Raw genomic sequence first — 19,569 nt, 5'->3', positions numbered from 1 at the left:
TGAGGGTGAGATTGTTATAAAGACATAATCTAAGGGGCTAAAATAGATATGTGACAAAATATGTTAATTGGAGGATTAATCTGCACTAAAATAGATAGGTTTGGGGGCTAAATTGAAATACTTATGAAAAATAATACCCACAAAATAACATCTGTTATTTTGAGGGTTTACCTGAAAATATGGTCATCCCTTGAAATAAAGAGAAGGCAAATTGTATTGGCGCCCCATTTATTCTTGGTCTCCTAAAAAAATCGTGAGGGGCGCCAATAATACTTTACAAAATCGCCTTTATAATTACCCACAAATAAACCCTAGAACAAACCCTAATATCAAATCTCCAAACCAGTGCCGTCGAAGATCAAACGACTCCTCATCTCTCTCAAGCTTTTCTTTCAAACTAAAACCCTAAAACTTTGATAATCTTCTCTATTACAAGAAATATGTGAAGAAGTGAAGAGATTTTATAAAGAAGTATGTAGAGATGGTGAAGAAATATTGAGTAATTAACCAAAAAATGAAGAAGAGAGAGATAAGGTATGATCTTTTGATCTGATTTTCAGTTCTAACAAGTTTGGATTCTAATAGGTATGATATATTGACCTGATCTTTCGAAAATTAGCATTCTTTTCAAGATTGCCTGACACGAAACTTCTGTAAGTGAAGTTTCGTTGCGGTAACTTGAAAAACCAAAATATTTCGGTCATTTCGACCGAAATATTTCGATTTTTCATTCCTTGTGGTCCACAAGTTAGTAACGATTAATATTTAAGACTTTATTGAGTTGTCCCCATATTAAATCAAGGTCAACCAAGTCAAACATAGTTGACCCACACCGGACCCAAAAATAGTTGTCCATATAAGAAAAATGATTGTCCACGTATTGGCCAGCTAAAGCATATCCAATAGAACACTCCAAAATTTCAAAGAAAACAGTTAAAGCTCTAGCTTTTTTAATGGTTTTCTAGTCTGTTTTTTCTTCGACGACTATAAAAGCCTTAATTTTTCACGAATGTGTAAAATTGGGAGTTGAAGGTGGTCGGAGAAAGCCTAATTCTTACCACAGCTGACTAGAAAACCCTACCTCTCATCTTCACCATTAATTTATGTTTGTAGTTTCGTATTTTATCGCCATTAAGAATCACTACAAATATAAAAAAACTATTGGTAAAATTAGATTTCCTCTCTTATCAATCAACAATAATTATTTGTAGATACTTTCAAAATACAAAGTGGGTATCGAACCACAACACCAAGCAGTGACGAAGATGCAAAACTTAATTTTGATGTTTGCTCGAATTATGGTGTGAAATTGACATTTATTGAACAATACATGGAGCAATAGAAAGTAACATGGTAAAACATGGGTACCCAGTATGTTGGAATGTTCTTTTTGCAATTAATAAAGCTTCTAAAAACTAAGATTCATAAATGCCCTTTATGTACATCAAGTTTTTGTTCTTGAAGATATATCATCACTGTCACCATTATTACACTTGAACTTTTTCTTTAAAGAAACTCAGAGCTTAAAACTCAGTGCCTATAAGATCATAGTATATGAAAACGATTACTTACTTTAATTAGAACATGTTCCATTCCCCAAAAGTAGTACAGCTCTAAAGTTACAAGATAAGAAATAAAACAAAAGGCAAGGTGTATAATGTGAAGCCCCTCAAAACTTTAAGTATATTTTAAGGTTTCTTTTTAAGAAGAAATTTGAGATTTCTTCTTGATCTCATACACGATATGTTTAAACGTTTAAACAACTAGACAAAAGCAAACTAGTGAAAAAAGAATATCTTATTTATGAGACTATGCATGTCATAGTCTATCGCAACAAAAAAAAATAGTGCATGTTATTATCTTATATATTAGTGCTTAGAGGCAGTATCCATCTTGTTTTTTCTCAGGCAAAAAATCGCGGATTAGCAAACTCGTGCCAACGACCTTAACTGAAAAACTCTCTCTCTCTCTCTCTCTCTCTCTCTCTCTCTCTCTCTCTCTCTATCTTCATTTGGGTCCCCGAATCTTGTCTGGACTTAGAGTTACAAACCCTAGATCCGGATCCCATATGAACAAATTCTCTCCGTGGATCTAGGGTTTGAAACCCTCTCATATTGTGGGTTGAAGGTCGACGGCCAGAGACTGCCGGTCGTCGACCTTTTGCCAAGAAGAAGGAAGATGTGCATTGCCATCAATAGATCACATCGCCTCCAACTATTCGTGGGAATGCTGCCTTTAACACTTTTTGACATTGCCTATAAAATCTCCTTCTAATCAATAAACCAAGGGGCAAGGGTATATGCTCTTCTAGTAAATGGGTAACTGAGAGGAACATCAGGAAAGTTACAGAAAGCAATCCGAAAGTGGTCACACATCTTTCAGTGCCAATGAAAAAGCAAATCCACAATGCTGGTCATCAAACATTTGAAGACATTAAAAGCTTGGTCTTTCTGAAAGCATTACGAGCACACATACACATATTTATCTATAGACTTCGATATATATTTGTTTGTTTCTTGTTTTGCTGAACCACGTACATTTGGTGTGTGGACCAAACTTCCAGTTGGAACTCTATCGGTTACTACTAGACCAACATACATTTGATGTGTGGTCCGCATGGAACTATATATAAGGTTAGTTTGCAATTTTTGTACCGAAGTGGCAACCGGAGGGAGGAAGAAAGTGGTCCAAGCAAACTCACTATCATAGCCAACTCAAGATTAGTATACCAACTTGCGTTCCTTCAGACATTTTGGTGGCCTTATGAGCTGTGATAGACCCCATCAGAGTAGACCCCATCAGAGGAATCTGTTGTATGGTCGCCGTCAACATGATATGATGATGTCTCGAAGTACGTGTTGTTGAAGAGAGAGTTAAAGTAATCAATCAACAAACATCTGAATTGTGAATGTAAATTTAGACATAAACTAAGGTGGAATAAAATCATTCGAGATAAAAGTTGACTTCAAAAATGTTTTTCTTTATTTGGTCTGTGTGTTTAATTTGTTTGAATAGTTGTAAGACTGACTTTAAACCCATTCGGGTGAGATAAAAGATACAGGAAATTGGGCCGGAGGCCCAATTTCTAGTATTTTTTTGTTAAAAAGACAACCCATCTTTTTAACTAGCTAGGCCCCAAGTAAGTTATAAAAATAGGCTTGAAGGACATTTTTAAAGGCACCAACTTTTTAAGAGTCAAAAATACCCTTCATTCAATTAGAAATACCTAGTAATAATCTAACTAATAAATCAAAATTTTGAGTTTTTCTCATGACCGAACCAAGTTGGATTGTCGACGCCGATTAGAATTTCTGGGGTTTGAATCGATTTTGGCTATAAGATAGGTTGATGTTTTTAGGTTTTGGTGATTTAATCTATTTGCTTGTTGTTTGAAGAGGCTTTTAAGGGGTTTGATTTAGTTTTTGGTTCTAAATTCTAGAGAGAGAAAGTTTTATATACTTTCAATGGAAGGAGAAATTGATAGTGTTTCAAGGTATAATTCAACTTCTTCATTGCTTTATTTTCATTGAGTTATGAATGATGGATGACAATTTGTTAGTTTTGATGTTTATGTTCAAACTTATTTGTTGGATTTATATGGAAGTTGTGAAAGTATAGTTGATGCAAGCAATGTGTTTGATAAAATGCTTGAAAGAGATGTTGTTGCTTGGAATGCAACGTTAGTTGGTTATACAAGACTTAGATTGGTTGAAATAGCTATAAAGTTGTTAGATGACATGCCTATGAGAAATATTTTTTCTTGGACAATCATAATTGGTATTTATGTTCAAATTGAGAATTTCATGAAAGCTTTGGAAGTTTTTCGAAGAAATGTAAAATGATGGTGCTAGAGCTTATAATATGACTATTATGAATTTGTAGGGGTTTTAGCTAGTTTTTCGATACAACATTCTATTAGACAAAATATAATAATTTGTAACACATTTCATGTTAAATCAATTCAAAAACTAATTTGCAAACCATTTGCATGGCACTGCAAGGTGTTTGCAAGGCTCTGCAAGGTGTTTGCAAGGCTCTGCAAAGTATTTGCAAAGCTTTGCAAGGCTCTGCAAGGTATTTGCAAAGCTTTGCAAGGCTCTGCAAGGTGTTTGCAAGGCTTTGCAAGGCAGTGCAAGGTGTTTGCAAGGCAGTGCAAAGTGTTTGCAAGGTATTTTCTTAGACTAGGGTTAGGTTGGTCATTTTACTGAAATTGAAAATTACATAATTGCCATCAGGGAGGTGAAGCCTAAAATACTTTGATGAATCCTTTTTAACCAAAGTCATAATTTCTTAGGGAGTTTTGGCCAAATTCCCCAAATAGATAATCATGAACTAGGTGTCCGTTGTCTGAGATAACCTGAAAAGGCTATTTTACCCCGACCGAATCAAGTTACTCTTACTGTGGCCCCAATTCACACAATCAGACTCACGCGACTCAGATTCAAACAGTAATAAAAAACAAACACCACCTAAGTTGGGTAAAAACTAATCTTCGTCCAGTCACATCAAAATCGATGTCTTTGGAGAAGCTACCAAAGATATGCTACCACCTTCATCAATGAAAAACCAGAAAGGTACTTCCTGAGAAGAAATTACCTTTTTCTAATTCTTTAGACAAACTTACCTGCATATGTTTTTTTTAACTTCTCATACATTTTGAACAATAAAAATATGTAAACTCGGAAAAAGTGGATAGAATTCAGAGCAGTAAATTTGTTTTAAGAAGTTCACTGCAAGTAAATGAGCTCCCTTTCTTTCCAAATATTATATGTGCAAAATCTGAAATTAACTCACGACATGAACTTTGTTTTAGTGATGATCAATGTCTGGTATAGCCTCAAACTTCAGTTGAAGTTTTACCAATAGGATCGCTGAGTGTTCCCTCTTTCACATTATACCCTAGACTAACAGAGAAGCATCACCATCTGCATTGGAAAAAAATGAATATCAGAAACAAATCCAAAAGAACACGACCCATATGTGTGAATTCCTGAGAAATAACTACAGATTACAAATCTAATAAACTAAGCAAAAGAATTCAGTGGCTACCTGTAGGAGAGAAACCCTTTCCTATTAGGTTTCCTAATTTATCAGAAATAGTAATTAGACAACCATGGGATTTAAGGATAAAAAAGCGAAATAAGGAAGCAATTAAGTAAAGTGAGTCTTTCTGGATGTGATAGTAGCCAAGGTGAGGCATGGGTTACAAGTGCCCTTGGTTGTGATGTTCATGGAAGAGAGCCGAATGACATCAGACCCTAAACCCTGACCCCGAGATACCAATCAACGGAGACTTAATATATTCTAGTGTTGAACTAAGTCCCCTATTTAACGACCATGTTAAGAATAGCTAAGTAATCTTATACTACATGCTAAAAACGCCGTTATAAGAAACAATGAAGTATAGATGAATTAGATAATATAAATCCTTAGAGAAAAGGTCTTACCTTAATTTTTCAGATTTGCCGATGTACAATGATGAGTGGTCAAGGTTGCAGGAAACAAGCCAAACAATGAAACAATGAGAGAGAGTGGCCATATGAATCAGTATATGATTATCTACGGAGGAACCTCCTTAATTCTAAACCAATAGTACCCACACAGAAGTTGGATTATAAAGCCTTATATGGTAAAGTTGCAGAGGCTGATGAAGCCTCTGCTATCAAGGTAATTGGTTGACGAGCTTGTAGACAAGCAGCTATATCAAAAGGAAGCAATTGAGATCCATCAAAGATAAGATTGACCCCTGGAAGGACAACTTCTCTGCTATCTGCATCATCTGGTTCTGCTTTTGTTGCACCAACTGCTGGTTTTGGTGATTCTATAATGGGTCGTGTGGCAGCTTCATAAACAGGAGAAAGAGCATACGACCTGTAAAATGCCGACATAATCAATAAATGAGGTTGCTTTAGAAACAAAAATAAGAAAGATGGAGAAATGAAGAGAGATAACTAATTTCATAGCACGAAAATGCATGATGGATAGAAGAGTTTGAAACAGTAAAATCACCTAAGAATACTCCCATCGAAACTTAAAACTTCAGTTCGGCAACGCTGTCGACTAGCGAGCTTTAATCTCTGATGTTCACTCGAAGCTCCAGAGATTGGAGAAGAAGGATCCATAAGTGGATTCCACCTTCCACTTGCATAATTTATAAGTTGAGGAGATGGCTCCTTTACTTGTTCTCTCTGATATAGAAGTTTAGCAGTAGGACCTGTTGCTTGGTATTCAGCACAAACATCTCGCAACTTTTTCCTTAAACCTTGCGTTGCTACATGATGATCAGTAAGAGAATCTGCTTGAAGTAATTGAGATGAAACAACTCTTTTACAAATTGCCTTGCATAAATTTGGACTAAAAAGTGGAATGCCGAATTCCACACTTACTGGAACCCATTCATACTTTTCATCGTCTGGTGAAAAGTGTTCTTCTTCTCTTTCCTTGTAGAGTTTTAATACACGAAGATAACCAACTGCGCATAAATCTATCTTCGTCGATATATAGTTTAGTAGAGTGTTTAAGCTTGAACTTTCCTCTTCAGATAGTCCCATCTCCTTCCCCATAGGGGCAATTGAACCATCAGAATTCTTCAATGGCAACGGAATATCCAGAGTAATGGTTTTTCCAGATTTATCAAGATCATACTTGCTCAAAGGCTGAACCAGCACAGCAGAATACTTTAAAAGCGAGTTTAAACAGTGAAGAAGTATATTTCCATTGACCAAATTCCCTTCAAACTTGCTTCCTAATCCTCCGACTGTAGATCCATCCCAAGACCATATTAAAGCCTTCTCACAACCTGCTAACGGTGCAGGAAGTAAACGCAAACACTGACCTTTCATCAAAACTACTGATAAAGGTCCACTAACTACAGTTGAATATAATACCAGTTTCATCCATGGAGTCATGGATGAATAAGATGGTGGTCCAAAGTGAATTGGGCCTGTAGGTCCAGGTAAAACAGAAGAAGGCGGAAGAGGAACCATAGATACAACAATGTTATAATCTCGAAGATATAACCGATCTAATGTTGCAGGTGCAAGAGCAGCTAAGCTTTCACAGCGAAGAATATCAACATGATAATTTCTTTTCTTCGAAGTCTTTTTTCCCAAAACTGAATCATCAAGTGGCATAATTTTCACATCGTTCTGATTATTAAGCTCTTGATCTACACCGTCAGTTAAATCAATGCTACTATCCGATAAATTCACCGAATCCAACTCATTACCAGCACTTGATGTAACAGGCTCAACTGAAACAGAACCATCTTCGGGGGTTTCTGATTGAACTGAATCCAAAATCTTCACATCACCATCTCCCTCTGACACGCCGTCATTTGAAACATACTTGCTGGATTCTCCAGAAATATTAATATCAGTTACAAGAGAAGTGGCCTCCTCAATATCCACCTTGTCACAAAATTTTTCAATAGTCTCATTTGTATTTACTCCGCCGGATAGAAGACACTCAAGAACACATCGAAGACTGTAAGCATGATTGGCGAACTCCTGCAATTCCCCCTCGAATTTTGCTCCCTCTAATGTTGTCAAATCCTCACAAAGTTCGGCGATAGAAGCATGACCAAGTTTTCCTGCTTCATACAGTGTCACAGCATGAGATTTCAAGCCTGCGAAGACAATCAGAAGGACGGTCAATATCAGAGCAGTGATTAGTACATCAGATGTATAGGATTCCGTTATCCATTTCAAAAATGTGATGAAACAAATACTTATAAATGTTGTCCACCAGATACTTTAGTACTTCAAAAACAGCACCATTGACCAATTAAAAGATTAACTTTAATGGGAACTGGATATTCTCCTAGGTTGGTAAAAATGAAGTAACTAAATGAAATAAAATAACCACGTAGAGGAAGCTGACTGCACATGGCGTAAGATACGGGATGTGGTCTAACTGCTCAATTTCTTCCTTTCTGGGCACAGTATTCACCACATGTATCATGAGACCCAGTTTGCCGCTCAACCTGGCATGGCACACCCTCTCACTTGGCTTGACTAAAAACGAATTTATTAAACCATCTTAACTCGTGAAAAGAGAAACAGGAACTGATCAAAGAATCCAGACACTAGAGGCAATATACGAACTAGAGAGTTGATTAACGAAGGCTTCCTCTGAATCTCTTTGTACATTCGAACTTTATAGTTCGCGCTCTAGCATGTTTGAGGCCATAAAAACTTCAGCAAGATGATTGTCTACTGAAACATTATATATTGGCAGCATGTCTGACCATATAAGTATTATTGAAGTACTATTCAACTAAAGTGATACAAGAATATCATAATAAGTTAGAAAGCATAACTTGTTATATCTAACAAGAGAAGCAAACCTGGCGAAACAGATCCCATCATGAGGTAGGAAGTTATATTAGCATCAACAACAAAAGCAACACGAGCAGGGCCAGAAGCTGCTTTGAGATTTTCTGCCCCAAAAACTCCTGCTTGGACATTACCATCTATGGACATGTCGGCCGAGCTCATACTAGTATTGGATCCATCTTCCTCAGCAATGCTAATTAGTTTAGGCACACCTGGGATGCTAGAATCTTGAAGAACAGATGCTGGATCAATTACCTTCACGGCCCAGCCCAATCGACATGCAAAGGACGCAGCAGCTTGTAGCTGAGAAAGGTCGGCCTGTAAGGTAGCAGCCAATTCAGCAACAGTTGCATTCTCACTAGACACGACAAAAACGGCATACAACAACCTGGAGAACATGTTTTAAAACACGGGGACTCAATATTAGCAGTTAGAAGGTAAACAAAGTCTCCTGTGAAGACAAAATGAAGTAACAATATCAGGAACTTAATATTGACATCAGGAGCTTGAAATTCAGTGACCCATAAAAAGAATTAGAAAAGAAATTTAAAAAGGAAACTAAGGTCAGAGGAAGGAATCTTACTCCTCAATAGGATCTTCATAGGACTGCTCCCTGTTGGAAACAAACCCTTCTAGCCTGGAAACTGAATCAGTATAATTATTAACCATTCGAACAAGTACTTGCTTGAGATAAATGGGAGGATAAGACACATATTATTAAGGGTCTTTCTTACCATGAGCCTTAAGGGCACATCTTAAGTCATAAATTCTCTCCAACAATTCAAAGTTCGATTTTCCTCACTGGTTAAACCAATTCAAGGTATTACAAATTTTGGTTGAAACATTATTTGTAAGAATATAACGCTATTTCAGCCATTTCAGTGGAAACAATGCAAAGGAAAACTATAAGATTTCGTTTCGGTTGGACTGGAAATGGAAATATTTTGGTAATTTCGGTGGAAATAATGCCTTTTTCCAGCTCATCAAGGCGTACGCCTTTAATTTTCAAGACGTGCACCTTGATGCGAAACGCCTCAAGGCATCAGAGGCGTACGCCTTGATCACAGACTATGTTTTGTATACCAAAACAAAAGACAACAATGATTCTCTTTTTCTTTCTTCTTCTTTGATCTAAAGGCGGGGGTTCCCTTCACCAAAGAGAACTAATTCTTTTTTCAAGAACAAAAATGGTTTTCTTTATTTTTGCATTCTATGTTTGCCAGATTTCTCCTTCTTCGGGTCTTCATTTGTATTCCCAAAAAATTTACTTTGTTTTGTTTTTTGGTTTCTTTATTCAGATTTCTTTGCCCCTCTATGCGCGGTTCTTGTTTAGATGATTTTAAATGCAACTTCTTTTCCATGGTTTACACTTATGGTGAGAAAGATAAAGAACTGCGTAGAGGTTTTAAACGGAAAAATTAGAGAAACGTATTTTGCAGCTTTTGTAGTTGTCTCGCACTCTCCCTAACTTCACATGTAACATTTATTATTTTCAATGTTTTGTGGATTTTTTAACGAAAAAAACCAACAATAAATAATAACTGCTATATATGTACATGGTTCTGTTTTTTCTAGTAAAAAATAGAGAAACATAATGAATTGTTACACTTGTCTCTCATCATGCAACATTAGCAATGTTGATATTCTTGTCTATCAAACATTTAAGACTTCAGTTTACAATAACAAAGTAAAAAAAAAAAAAGTATGATATGAGATTTTTTATGTAAATTTGGAGATATTTTCCTTTTAAAAAGTAATGAACACCTTTTACACATCGAGGCGTATGCCTCAAGGCACCACTTCGCATCTTAAGACCCACCGCCTTGAGGCGAAAAAAACGTTTTTCTAAACATTGTATAGATAATAAATATATATAGATATGATACAAATGTAAGTTTGATTTATCAGCTTCAAACACTTTACAACAACGTCTTAACAAAATGCTTCTAAATTTCCTTATCACCCTTCATCAGTTATCATTAGAATAAGGTGACATAAATTTTTGTGTTTTTATTGTTTAATAATCGTTTATCAGAAAGTTACATCATATTCTCATCATTGCTTAACGTTTTCATGATTTCTACAAATTTGTAGTGATGTTCACACTGACCGACATATTCTTACGAAATATTTTATTTTCCAATTCGATCGAAATATAGACGAAACCGAAATTTAATACCGTAGTTGTATCATATATTTACTTTGAATGCGAACCAATGTCATTGAGTAGATCCAGACAGTTTAACGGATAATTTTTTTGGTGAGGAGGTAGATGTCATAAATTTAATGTCTACACAATGATAAGGGTGTGAGACAAAATGTGAATGAATATACATTACCTTTAAATCTGTCGTCTGGATATACAGGTACATCAAAGTATATCAATCCTCGCCGGAAAAGACCTCTTATGACTTCAGGATCAAAAAGAACAAATGAATTGGCTTCCTCCTTACAAATTTTGTCTATCGTCGCCATTTCTTCCTCACTAAGTTTCTAGGGAGGTAAAAGTATAACTTAAGTAAATTATTCAAGGATCACATCATACGGGTAAAGTTTGAAACGTTAATCTGAAGCTCTATATGCAGTAAAATGCTCATAGAATCGAAGGATGTAAATTGCGGAAAATTTACTTCAAACCATAAAGACTCACCTTAAATTCTTCCAAGGTGAAGTTAACCAGGCAAACTCCCCACCATGGTTCAACTGCAAAATCCACAGGTTGTGTGGGCAGTAGCTCTTTTGCAATTGACTTGTTCAGCTTCCACATAATTTTCTGGATAGCAAGAGAAGAGTATATGATAAACAAGAGCCAATGTAAGAGAAAAACCCCATTTTATATGAAGTTCATAAAACTAGACCTAGACAGAGTCCTTCAAAGTAAAATTTAAAATTGCTCGCAAAACTTATTTTGAAATTTCATGTTCCATGTAGTATAACAATACAAGGACCAAAACACAATCTTGTTCCTAAAGAAAATTTTGTTTCATAAGTTAGAAGTGCAAAACAATGAAGTGTTGTAATACCAAGGGCTCGTATTTCCAATGTCAAAGTCTGGCATAAACTGAAGCACCTTATTTCATATATTTTTAAGTCTCCCATTAACTTTGAGGGTTATGTATACTTAATTACATAGGCATTATGTTTTGATGTGTCAATTGGATCGGTTAAGAGAGAAAAACAAGATACGTTAATAGAAGATGTGACATTTTATTCGGAGGAGTCCAATTTCTGCTAGATGCATTTTTCATGTACCTCTAAGTTCTCACCTTAAGTATAGCCACCCAATTATGCCAGACCTTGATATTTGGGGATAAAAGGGTATTGGAAAAAATGCTCTAACAAGCCAATGGCACTTGCCAACTGCCATCACTGAAAAGTTACGATATGCTCATCTTTGGCAAACTTTTTAAACAAGTATATATTTGTAAAAGAATGTAATTATATTACAAAAAAAAATGAACTTTACATGTCTGTTTTATACTACTCGAAGTAGCTCATGCATATCTTTTATTGGAAGTAAAGCGGCATTTCTGCTGTTCATCAGTACCTTAGACCTGCATTTGTTCATGATATCAATGAACTCATTTCTTCCAACGCCGGTGAGCCTCAAGGCATCTGCTGCACTGAAATTTGGGATGCTGTCATAAGGTTGCTCTGCACGAAATTATAAAGCCATGAGATTGTGTCGCACTTCAACATGAGGAGACACATGGATTATCTAAAGACCATCCATATGTGTATCATGCCAAGACTTTAGGATATCAATATTCAACATTTAATGCAAATGATTCATGAGAAAAAAAGAAAACAAAAGTAAGGATTTATGATAGTTTACCATTTCTCATAACCTCGAAAATCATGTCACAGTAGTATCTGAATGGAGAAACCCTCATTACTCGACAAATATAGTCTGCAAGGTGATACGGGAATAGCTGCAGAGGAATTGCATAAGTATTATACTTGGTATCCTTTTAAGTAATATCTCAAAACAAAAAGTAACAAAGCAATCACTAATAGTTATCTAGGTCATAGAATCAGAAATTTGAGAATTTTGTAACTACTATTGAACTAAACGCACGGGTTCTGCAAAGCATGCATAAATCATTTAGGTCATGAGACAAATTGTAGCACTAGTACCATTAAAGGGAAATAGCAGAGAAAAGCACGACAGAATCCAACTCCAGCAGATATTACAAACAAAGAGTATTATTTAAAGCTTCTACAACATCGTAATCACCATGAAAAAGGAATAACCACAACAGTGACATGACATAAGCAATGGAAAAGGAAAAGATGAAAGAGTTTTAATACACACAGCTAGATTTTTTCGCAAATAGCGCATCATTTCTTCGTAATATTCGCCTTCCTTGCACACTTTTCGAGCAAAACAAGTGTTCCACTGGAGCCGCTTTTTTATGCAATGATCTATTATTCTGCAATATTATGAGGAAATATTTGTTACTGAAGTGGCCAAACACTTGACGAAGCAGATGATGATTTAAGACTGAATACCAATTGCAAAAAAATCGAATTTGAAGTTTCAAATACCCAAATATACAAACATCGACACAGCAACTCTAAGACAAGGGAATTACTAAATAAGGTATCTAAACAAACTAACTTTTTGTGCCATTCATCTTTAGAAGACAAGGTTGCTTGAAGCCGTTTGGGAAGACTGTCCCAGGGGCATTCTTCCTTGATTGCTTTTAAAAGAAGTTGCTCCTCAATAGTGTTTGGTATGTGCTGCATAGTAGGAAATCGGTAGATAACTTGATGCAGTCCCTGAAGAAATCAATCAGAAGAAAATGTGATTCTTTAAGTGTTGCCACAAAAATGTCTCATCATTCGTACCATGAGTAACAAAAAATTCCATAATTTGTACCCTAGACAATAAGTCATACATTTTTTGTTGATCATGCTGGACATAATAAGATGCACATTTCACTGTATCACTTATTGGTGAGTGAAAAACAATATTTATGAATGATCAATAAGCAATTTCCCAGTTACTTTTCATTTCTGTTTCTTAAAAGCAAAATCAATTGAGATATAAATATGGTAAGATCCACCACCATATCCAGGACAAGAATAAAATTTAGGCAGAAGGAGGCTGGAATGCTGGATTAATACGTGTTGGAATCGTACAACAGAATAGTTTTGTCTACTGAATACTACTAGACGAGTGAAGCCTAAGCCAACTAGCAGGAAAGGGCTACTGTCAGCGTCGATTGACCGTAAACGGATAGAAGTGGATTGTCGCAGAATCAGCGTCAACACCGCAACATAATGTTAAGATCATCGACTAAGTACTTAAAGTCCACGGTCCTTCTCAAGTAATTTTGGAGGTTTGTCAATCATATAGATTTGACACGTTACCTAAGTTAAACGTTATCGCCGAAGCATCTAAAATCAGGCATTGTAAGGAAACAAAATACATTTAAAGCAACCCGAATTATCAAAATACCATCTGAAAGAAAATCCAAGTTCGATATGACCTCTAGATGACAAATAGATTCTTGATTCTCCTATTAAACTTCTTTCTAGATCTATACTGAACTTATGTGAGTCTTAAATCAAATTCACTACCATATTTCGTTTCCTCTACTATCTCCTAACCAATCAAATATAAATTGTGACAACAAATACTCAAATTCTACTAAAAGTTCATAAAGTCAAACACTTAATCAATTCACTAAACAAGAACTTTACCTATTACAGATCAATCTAACGTCAGTATCATATTCAGATGACATTTTGGTTTCTACATTTCTCTCCAAGAACAAATGTCGCAATTTATGCTCAAACTAAACTAAAATTTCACGAAAAATACTATTCTCTGCTTGACCAAACAAGATAGATCCATTAGCTTCCCAATTCAGTGATAAATAACGCTCCTAACTATGAATTTCGCAAGATCTGGATCAAACTCGAAACAAATCCGAACAGCAGAAATTGAGAAATAAAATATGCAACTTACCTGGAAGTTTGCGTGAAATTGATTTAGAACGAAGCGTTTTGGTAGATCTAGGGTTTCAGTTCTTCGCTTCTACTGTTTGTTCAGATTCAATAAAAATGAAATGTTCAAAACTGTTGAATTTCTAATGTCAGACTGAGAGAGAGAGAGAGAGAGAGAGAGAGATGGTGTAGTCTTTCTGGCAAGAAGACGTTGCCTGAAAATGGTCCCTAACTTTGATCAACTTCGGGCCTGATGGGCTCCAGATGATGGGCCTGACTCAGTGACAAGGGTCAGGCGGATCGGATTCGTGAATTCGACTTAGCCTCCGAGTGTTAATTGGTAATTGAGTTGCCAACCACTAGTAGCCTAGTTGGTCAGTGCATATACTCTGCAATGGAGAGGTCTCAGGTTCGATCCTATGGAAGTGCAAATCCAGATTGAACTTGGGTATAAAATAAAGTAGTTTATGTAAGTTTTAGGCCATTTAATTTGTTAGGCTACAGGTCATTTAATTCGTCGGGTTTTAGGTTTAGTAGTATTTCGGCAGTATTGTGCTTATCATATCGCTTCGATGTCTGTAACGACTAACGTAGATCGTAGTCGACTTCTCAAAAAAAAATGGTAATTGAGTTCAACCCAGCATTAATCTGTATTTGACTTTACTCTGTCTAGACGGTCAAAACCATCAAGAGTGTACAACTTCTTGTTGTAGTGGTTAAGCACCTACTCTAGAACCGGCGAAAAACTTCTAAGTCCGTTCTTAGTAGCAAATCAATGACTTCTTGATAAAATGAAGCAAAGATGGGAATAAATAGTTTATATCCTACGCAAATAAAGCAATGGTCTTAAGGGTCTTTACAGTGACTTCTCTGTGGCTGTTTAGAGACTTTTTACTTTGTTCAACTGAAACGAAGAGTCTACAAAGATCACGAAAAAATTTCATTTAAAAGCAGAGGAATCCAAGAATTCGACTATAAAATATTAATGGTATACAGGAGAATGATATAAGATGGTTGAGAGAAAATAAGCTTATATTTATTCACTTGAATTATTGCAGCCAATACAAAGGCCATTAACCATGAGACTTAAACAGACAAATGATATTTCCTCCAAGTTATAGGTAAATAACCACCTACTAGACAACAATACAAACAAAAAGGAAATTCAAACTTAAATTTTAAGAGCACCTCTAGTTGGAATAAATCTTGGGATCACAATTATCTCAAAATTTTCGGGAGGTTACTACATGTCGATTCACAGTTTCACTGGTGATACTGTTTAAATGGCCGTTAAATTCAAGATTATATACGTGGCCCATTTTCGAACGCTTCGTCTCCAAATATCTTTTGTTTTCTTTGGTAATTGGAGTTAACAATGGAACTCTTCCCACCAATTTCAAACCATAACCCTTAAGTCCAATGTACTTTGCAGGATTATTTGTCATTAACTTCATCGAACGGACACCAAGGTGTTTTAGAATCTGCAATATGAAAATATAATAGTAAGAGTTAAAAAAATTCTAGACACACAACTCTTTTTTTTTTTTTTGTTGAACTAGACACACAACTCTCTGCAAGAAAAGAGATTTTCTTCGTGTAAAAAGACTGAGGTGTAGACGTTTTTTTTTTTTGTCGTTTGAATATAACCTGAATTATTTTACTATACACACAATAATCATTTCATGATTTTTCCGATATTGCCTCGATTAAGACGTATCAAGCCTGTTAAGTTTGTGGTCGTCCAATCATATTCTTAGTTGGATTAGCCTTTTCTGATGTAAGACTATTCTCACACGCCTCCACACTTGTGACGTTTTTTGAGCCTAAATATGTGTATTTTTTTTCGGGTGACGTGGAGCACGTGTGACTTTTGAAGCTGTCACGTGCAGGTTTATCTCTGATGCCATGTTAAATTCGAGTAAGAAAATAAACACCACTTAAAGAAACTAACTAGCTTGACACTTTAGAGCTGAGTGAAGAAAAAAATTTCCTTGGAACTACTTATCATTATTTCTTCGGAAAATAATCATGAAAGTACCTGAGCTCCGATGCCATATTCTCGAGAATCAACAGGCAACCCAAGATCTTCGTTAGCTTCGACAGTGTCACGGCCAGCATCCTGCAAATTATATGCACTAAGCTTGTGACCTAGGCCAATGCCTCGTCCTTCATGTCCGCGAAGATATACAACCACACCCCTTCCTGCTGCTTCAATATTCTTCATTGCAAGTTCCAACTGATTTCCACAGTCGCATCTCGTCGACCTAAATATGTCTCCTGTAAGACATTCAGAGTGTACTCTTACAAGAATGTCTTCTCCATCTCCAATATCACCCTGTTCATTGTACAATTCAATCACAATTAGTAGATCTTAAAAATCAGACCCTAAGTTATGATTTTACTAGGCATATTCTTATATGACCTATTATATCGAAACACTAACGGTTTATATCATCAACAAATATCATTGTCGAAAAGTGCTCTGAGCATAGGTCTATATGAATCTCAAAATACGACTTGAAAGTTCTCGGGCCAAAATTTTATCCGGCCCATTTAAGTCATATGTTTTCCCTAAGGGGAATAATTTCATTTTTTGGGTTGGGGGGGAGTTCTTGAAGGGGCAGAGTGCTATGGTTAATGGGTTTTACATTCAAAACTCTTCAGAGATCTCTGTAATCTTGTTCTTCATACATAGTGAATATCATAACGTTATTGTTCGTGGTAAAATAGTTTTTCCAACTGAACTTCGTAAATCTTTTGTGTTCTTGTGCAATTGCTTATTTTGATTGTTGTTTTTCCGCGTTTTATTTGTAGTAAGAAACATCACAAATTGTGTTTTATAATATAGATAAGGTAAAAATGTTTTGATATGATTAATAGTAGGCATAATGTACACTTACTTTAACCATTGCAATATGTTCAATCCCATCTATCACTGACTTGTAACAGTAAGCTTTGAATGATCCCCACATAGTCGGCAGTCGCGCCACAGAAGACATGTCGACGAGTTTTTCCCTTTTTGTTCTATACCTGTCAAATTCAATCCATGGCAGAAGCTTCATAGATCAACTCGAAAAACAAAAACTTGTAGAAAAAATATATAAAGTTCGTTTTTCAACAGATATTGTACAATCTATACCTGACTAAGTCGGCTGTAGATATGATCTTTAAGTTCTCTTTTTGAGCGAATTCACGGAGTTTGGGTACGCGAGCCATTGAACCATCGTCATCGACGATCTCACATAAAACGGCGACAGGGTCTAACCCAGCTAACACAGCAAGATCTAGTGAAGCTTCTGTATGTCCTGCTCTTTTCAGAACACCTCCTTCCCTGTACCTCAATGGGAAGATATGACCTGGACGGTTCAAATCTTCAGGTTTTGAGTCTCTAGATGCAAGAGTCAATATTGTTTGTGCTCTGTCTTCAGCTGACACTCCAGTGGTTGTACCATATTTTGCATCCTAAAGGTAGAAGAGACACAAAATGTGCAAGACAAGTTAAGTTCAAAACCTTTGCAACATTAACAACGATACTGGTATCAATATTCGATGCAGATACGAAGAGTGAAACGAAAAAAAAAAACTAGCATAGAGATATGAATTTACACGTAAATATTTAATTTCCCCTACCCATTAGGCCGTTCGTTTTTCTTACAGTTTTATGCTTCTAAGTTCTAACATGGTTGTATGCAAGTTTTTCGACAATATGTACATATAAAACTTCATATTGTACCTTAGTACCTACTAAAGTAACTAGTATCTGAGTGACTGACACGAGTATCTGAGTGACCCACACAAGTATCCGTGTACCAAATATCGCGGAAAAAAATCTAAAAATGAGTATGTGTTATATAGGCAACACTCACTTTTCTAAACCTGAAACGAGAGAGATGAGTTCCCATGTTTACTACATTAGTACGGTTCTTAACTAACGGTCTAAAACAACAAAAACAAGATTTTTGATAGTTTCATAGTTTCTTTATAAAATATGGATAGTCGTTTTTTTAGACTATTTAACAAGGGTATCTAAGTACATACCACTGTCAATGTGAATGCTGTACGAAGTTTGTCCTCGTTCTCGTTAGCTCGTACCATTAGAGGAAGTTGTAACCTATCTAAGTCTTCGCCTTTCATACTCACACAAATAATTCCAGTTCCGTGTTTTACAATGAACGCCATGGCTTCCGGTGTTACCAACTGAGCTGCCATTATAAGATCACCTTCATTTTCTCTACCTTCATCATCCACCACAATGACCATCTGCAACACATAAAAAAAAAACTACCTAAGCGAAAAAAAACTACTGAGTATTATGAGAATAGTCCCAAAGGTCAAGTTGGCAACACGGAGAGTTTCGGGATAAAGAATAGTATTTAGGTCTAGTCTTCACTTAGTGCCCATTGCTTTTGAGTTTGATGTCCTAAACCTATAATATGGTAATGGAGCTACGTCTACGTGTGATATGCCCAACGCTTACATGTGCTCCAAATTACCCGAAAACAGACATGTGTTAGGCTTAGCTATAAATCTATTATTAGTCTTAGGATGTCCAAGTGAGTGTCAGTTGATTTTGAGTTGGATGTCCACAACTTTGATAGTTATAAAGAAAATTATCCTACGTAAGAAGGAAAAACAAACCTTTCCTTGACGAATATCTTCGATCGCCTCTGAAACAGAGGCGAATCCGCCTGTAGGAAAGTCCAAATCATATTCATCATTGTCAAGAAAAGTGTCATCAGTTGTGGGAACTATATCTGCTTGAAATGAAGCAGAACCATTTGTTCCTTTATAGGAGAAAAAATCTCCTTCCTCAGACACTACTTGACCAACCCTAACTCTATTCTCAGTACCCTTCAAGCCAAGAGGTGAAAAACTCAATGTCCTTCCATGAAAAGTAGATGAGTTGACAGATTGTAGCCCTGTGAACAAGTTGAACTGTTTCTTTCTTCTAGAGAAAAAAACAAACAAATATATAGTTAGTCAGATAAGGTTGTTTGTTTATAGGCGCCTCCCATAAGTGTTAAAGGTGCCCCCATCCCTCACAAACTTCCCCTCGAATATGCCTTGAGGGAGGCGTCTTTAACACTTTTAGGGAGTGCCTTTACAACTTCCCATACATGAATACTTAAGATAATGTAAGGATAGAGAGAGATGTTAACTGTGATTGGTGAAGAGTGGCAAAAGAGCAAGAGAGGTAGAGGGAAGCCATATCAATTCAAATTAAGTTGAAAGATGATTAACTAATTAACCTGTTATAAATTAGACAATTAAGTTTCCT

The 19,569-nt window shown here is 36.0% G+C and overlaps 2 protein-coding genes across 4 annotated transcripts; both read right to left on the bottom strand.

The window, feature by feature from the left end:
* Positions 1-4,731: 4,731 nt before the first annotated feature.
* Positions 4,732-14,627, bottom strand: LOC147567117 (FAM91 carboxy-terminus protein). 2 transcript variants are annotated; one of them, XM_086653743.1, is made up of 13 exons: positions 14,314-14,627; positions 12,958-13,118; positions 12,652-12,769; positions 12,172-12,268; positions 11,884-11,990; positions 10,987-11,109; positions 10,676-10,829; positions 8,920-8,980; positions 8,348-8,724; positions 6,010-7,627; positions 5,448-5,871; positions 5,050-5,082; positions 4,732-4,925 (listed from the first exon to the last, which is right to left on the bottom strand). In XM_086653743.1, the coding sequence occupies exons 2-11, from the start codon at positions 13,083-13,085 to the stop codon at positions 5,613-5,615; spliced, it is 3,042 nt and encodes a 1,013-aa protein (XP_086509869.1). In that variant the 5' UTR covers positions 13,086-13,118; positions 14,314-14,627; the 3' UTR covers positions 4,732-4,925; positions 5,050-5,082; positions 5,448-5,612. The 2 variants fall into 2 exon arrangements, with proteins under 2 accessions (XP_086509869.1, XP_086509868.1); XM_086653742.1 differs by lacking the exon at positions 5,050-5,082 and having other exon boundaries at positions 14,314-14,581.
* A 678-nt stretch (positions 14,628-15,305) lies between these two features.
* Positions 15,306-19,569, bottom strand: LOC147567116 (bifunctional riboflavin biosynthesis protein RIBA 1, chloroplastic-like). 2 transcript variants are annotated; one of them, XM_086668982.1, is made up of 7 exons: positions 19,451-19,569; positions 18,930-19,239; positions 18,330-18,551; positions 17,431-17,753; positions 17,192-17,321; positions 16,330-16,626; positions 15,306-15,772 (listed from the first exon to the last, which is right to left on the bottom strand). In XM_086668982.1, the coding sequence occupies exons 1-7, from the start codon at positions 19,498-19,500 to the stop codon at positions 15,515-15,517; spliced, it is 1,590 nt and encodes a 529-aa protein (XP_086525108.1). In that variant the 5' UTR covers positions 19,501-19,569; the 3' UTR covers positions 15,306-15,514. The 2 variants fall into 2 exon arrangements, with proteins under 2 accessions (XP_086525108.1, XP_086525115.1); XM_086668989.1 differs by having other exon boundaries at positions 18,930-19,236; positions 19,451-19,565.

This window comes from Eschscholzia californica, unplaced genomic scaffold (genome assembly GCF_041429995.1).
Source record: "Eschscholzia californica isolate CP2 unplaced genomic scaffold, dmEscCali1.0.p SCAF_1, whole genome shotgun sequence".
Lineage (NCBI taxonomy): Eukaryota > Viridiplantae > Streptophyta > Magnoliopsida > Ranunculales > Papaveraceae > Eschscholzia > Eschscholzia californica.
This window is presented reverse-complemented; position numbering and strand designations above follow the sequence as displayed.

Excerpts from the sequence above, each read along its gene's own strand:
- LOC147567117 (XM_086653743.1), bottom strand. The coding sequence starts at position 13,085 with ATGCAGCACATACCAAACACTATTGAGGAGCAACTTCTTTTAAAAGCA. Across the intron at positions 11,991-12,171 it reads TTTCGAGGTTATGAGAAATG|AGCAACCTTATGACAGCATC; the intron begins GTAAACTATCAT and ends AATTTCGTGCAG. Across the intron at positions 10,830-10,986 it reads TCACCTTGGAAGAATTTAAG|AAACTTAGTGAGGAAGAAAT; the intron begins GTGAGTCTTTAT and ends TTACCTCCCTAG.
- LOC147567116 (XM_086668982.1), bottom strand. The coding sequence starts at position 19,500 with ATGGCTTCCCTCTACCTCTCTTGCTCTTTTGCCACTCTTCACCAATCA. Across the intron at positions 19,240-19,450 it reads GCCACTCTTCACCAATCACA|AAGAAAGAAACAGTTCAACT; the intron begins GTTAACATCTCT and ends TTTTTTCTCTAG. Across the intron at positions 18,552-18,929 it reads AAGATATTCGTCAAGGAAAG|ATGGTCATTGTGGTGGATGA; the intron begins GTTTGTTTTTCC and ends TATGTGTTGCAG.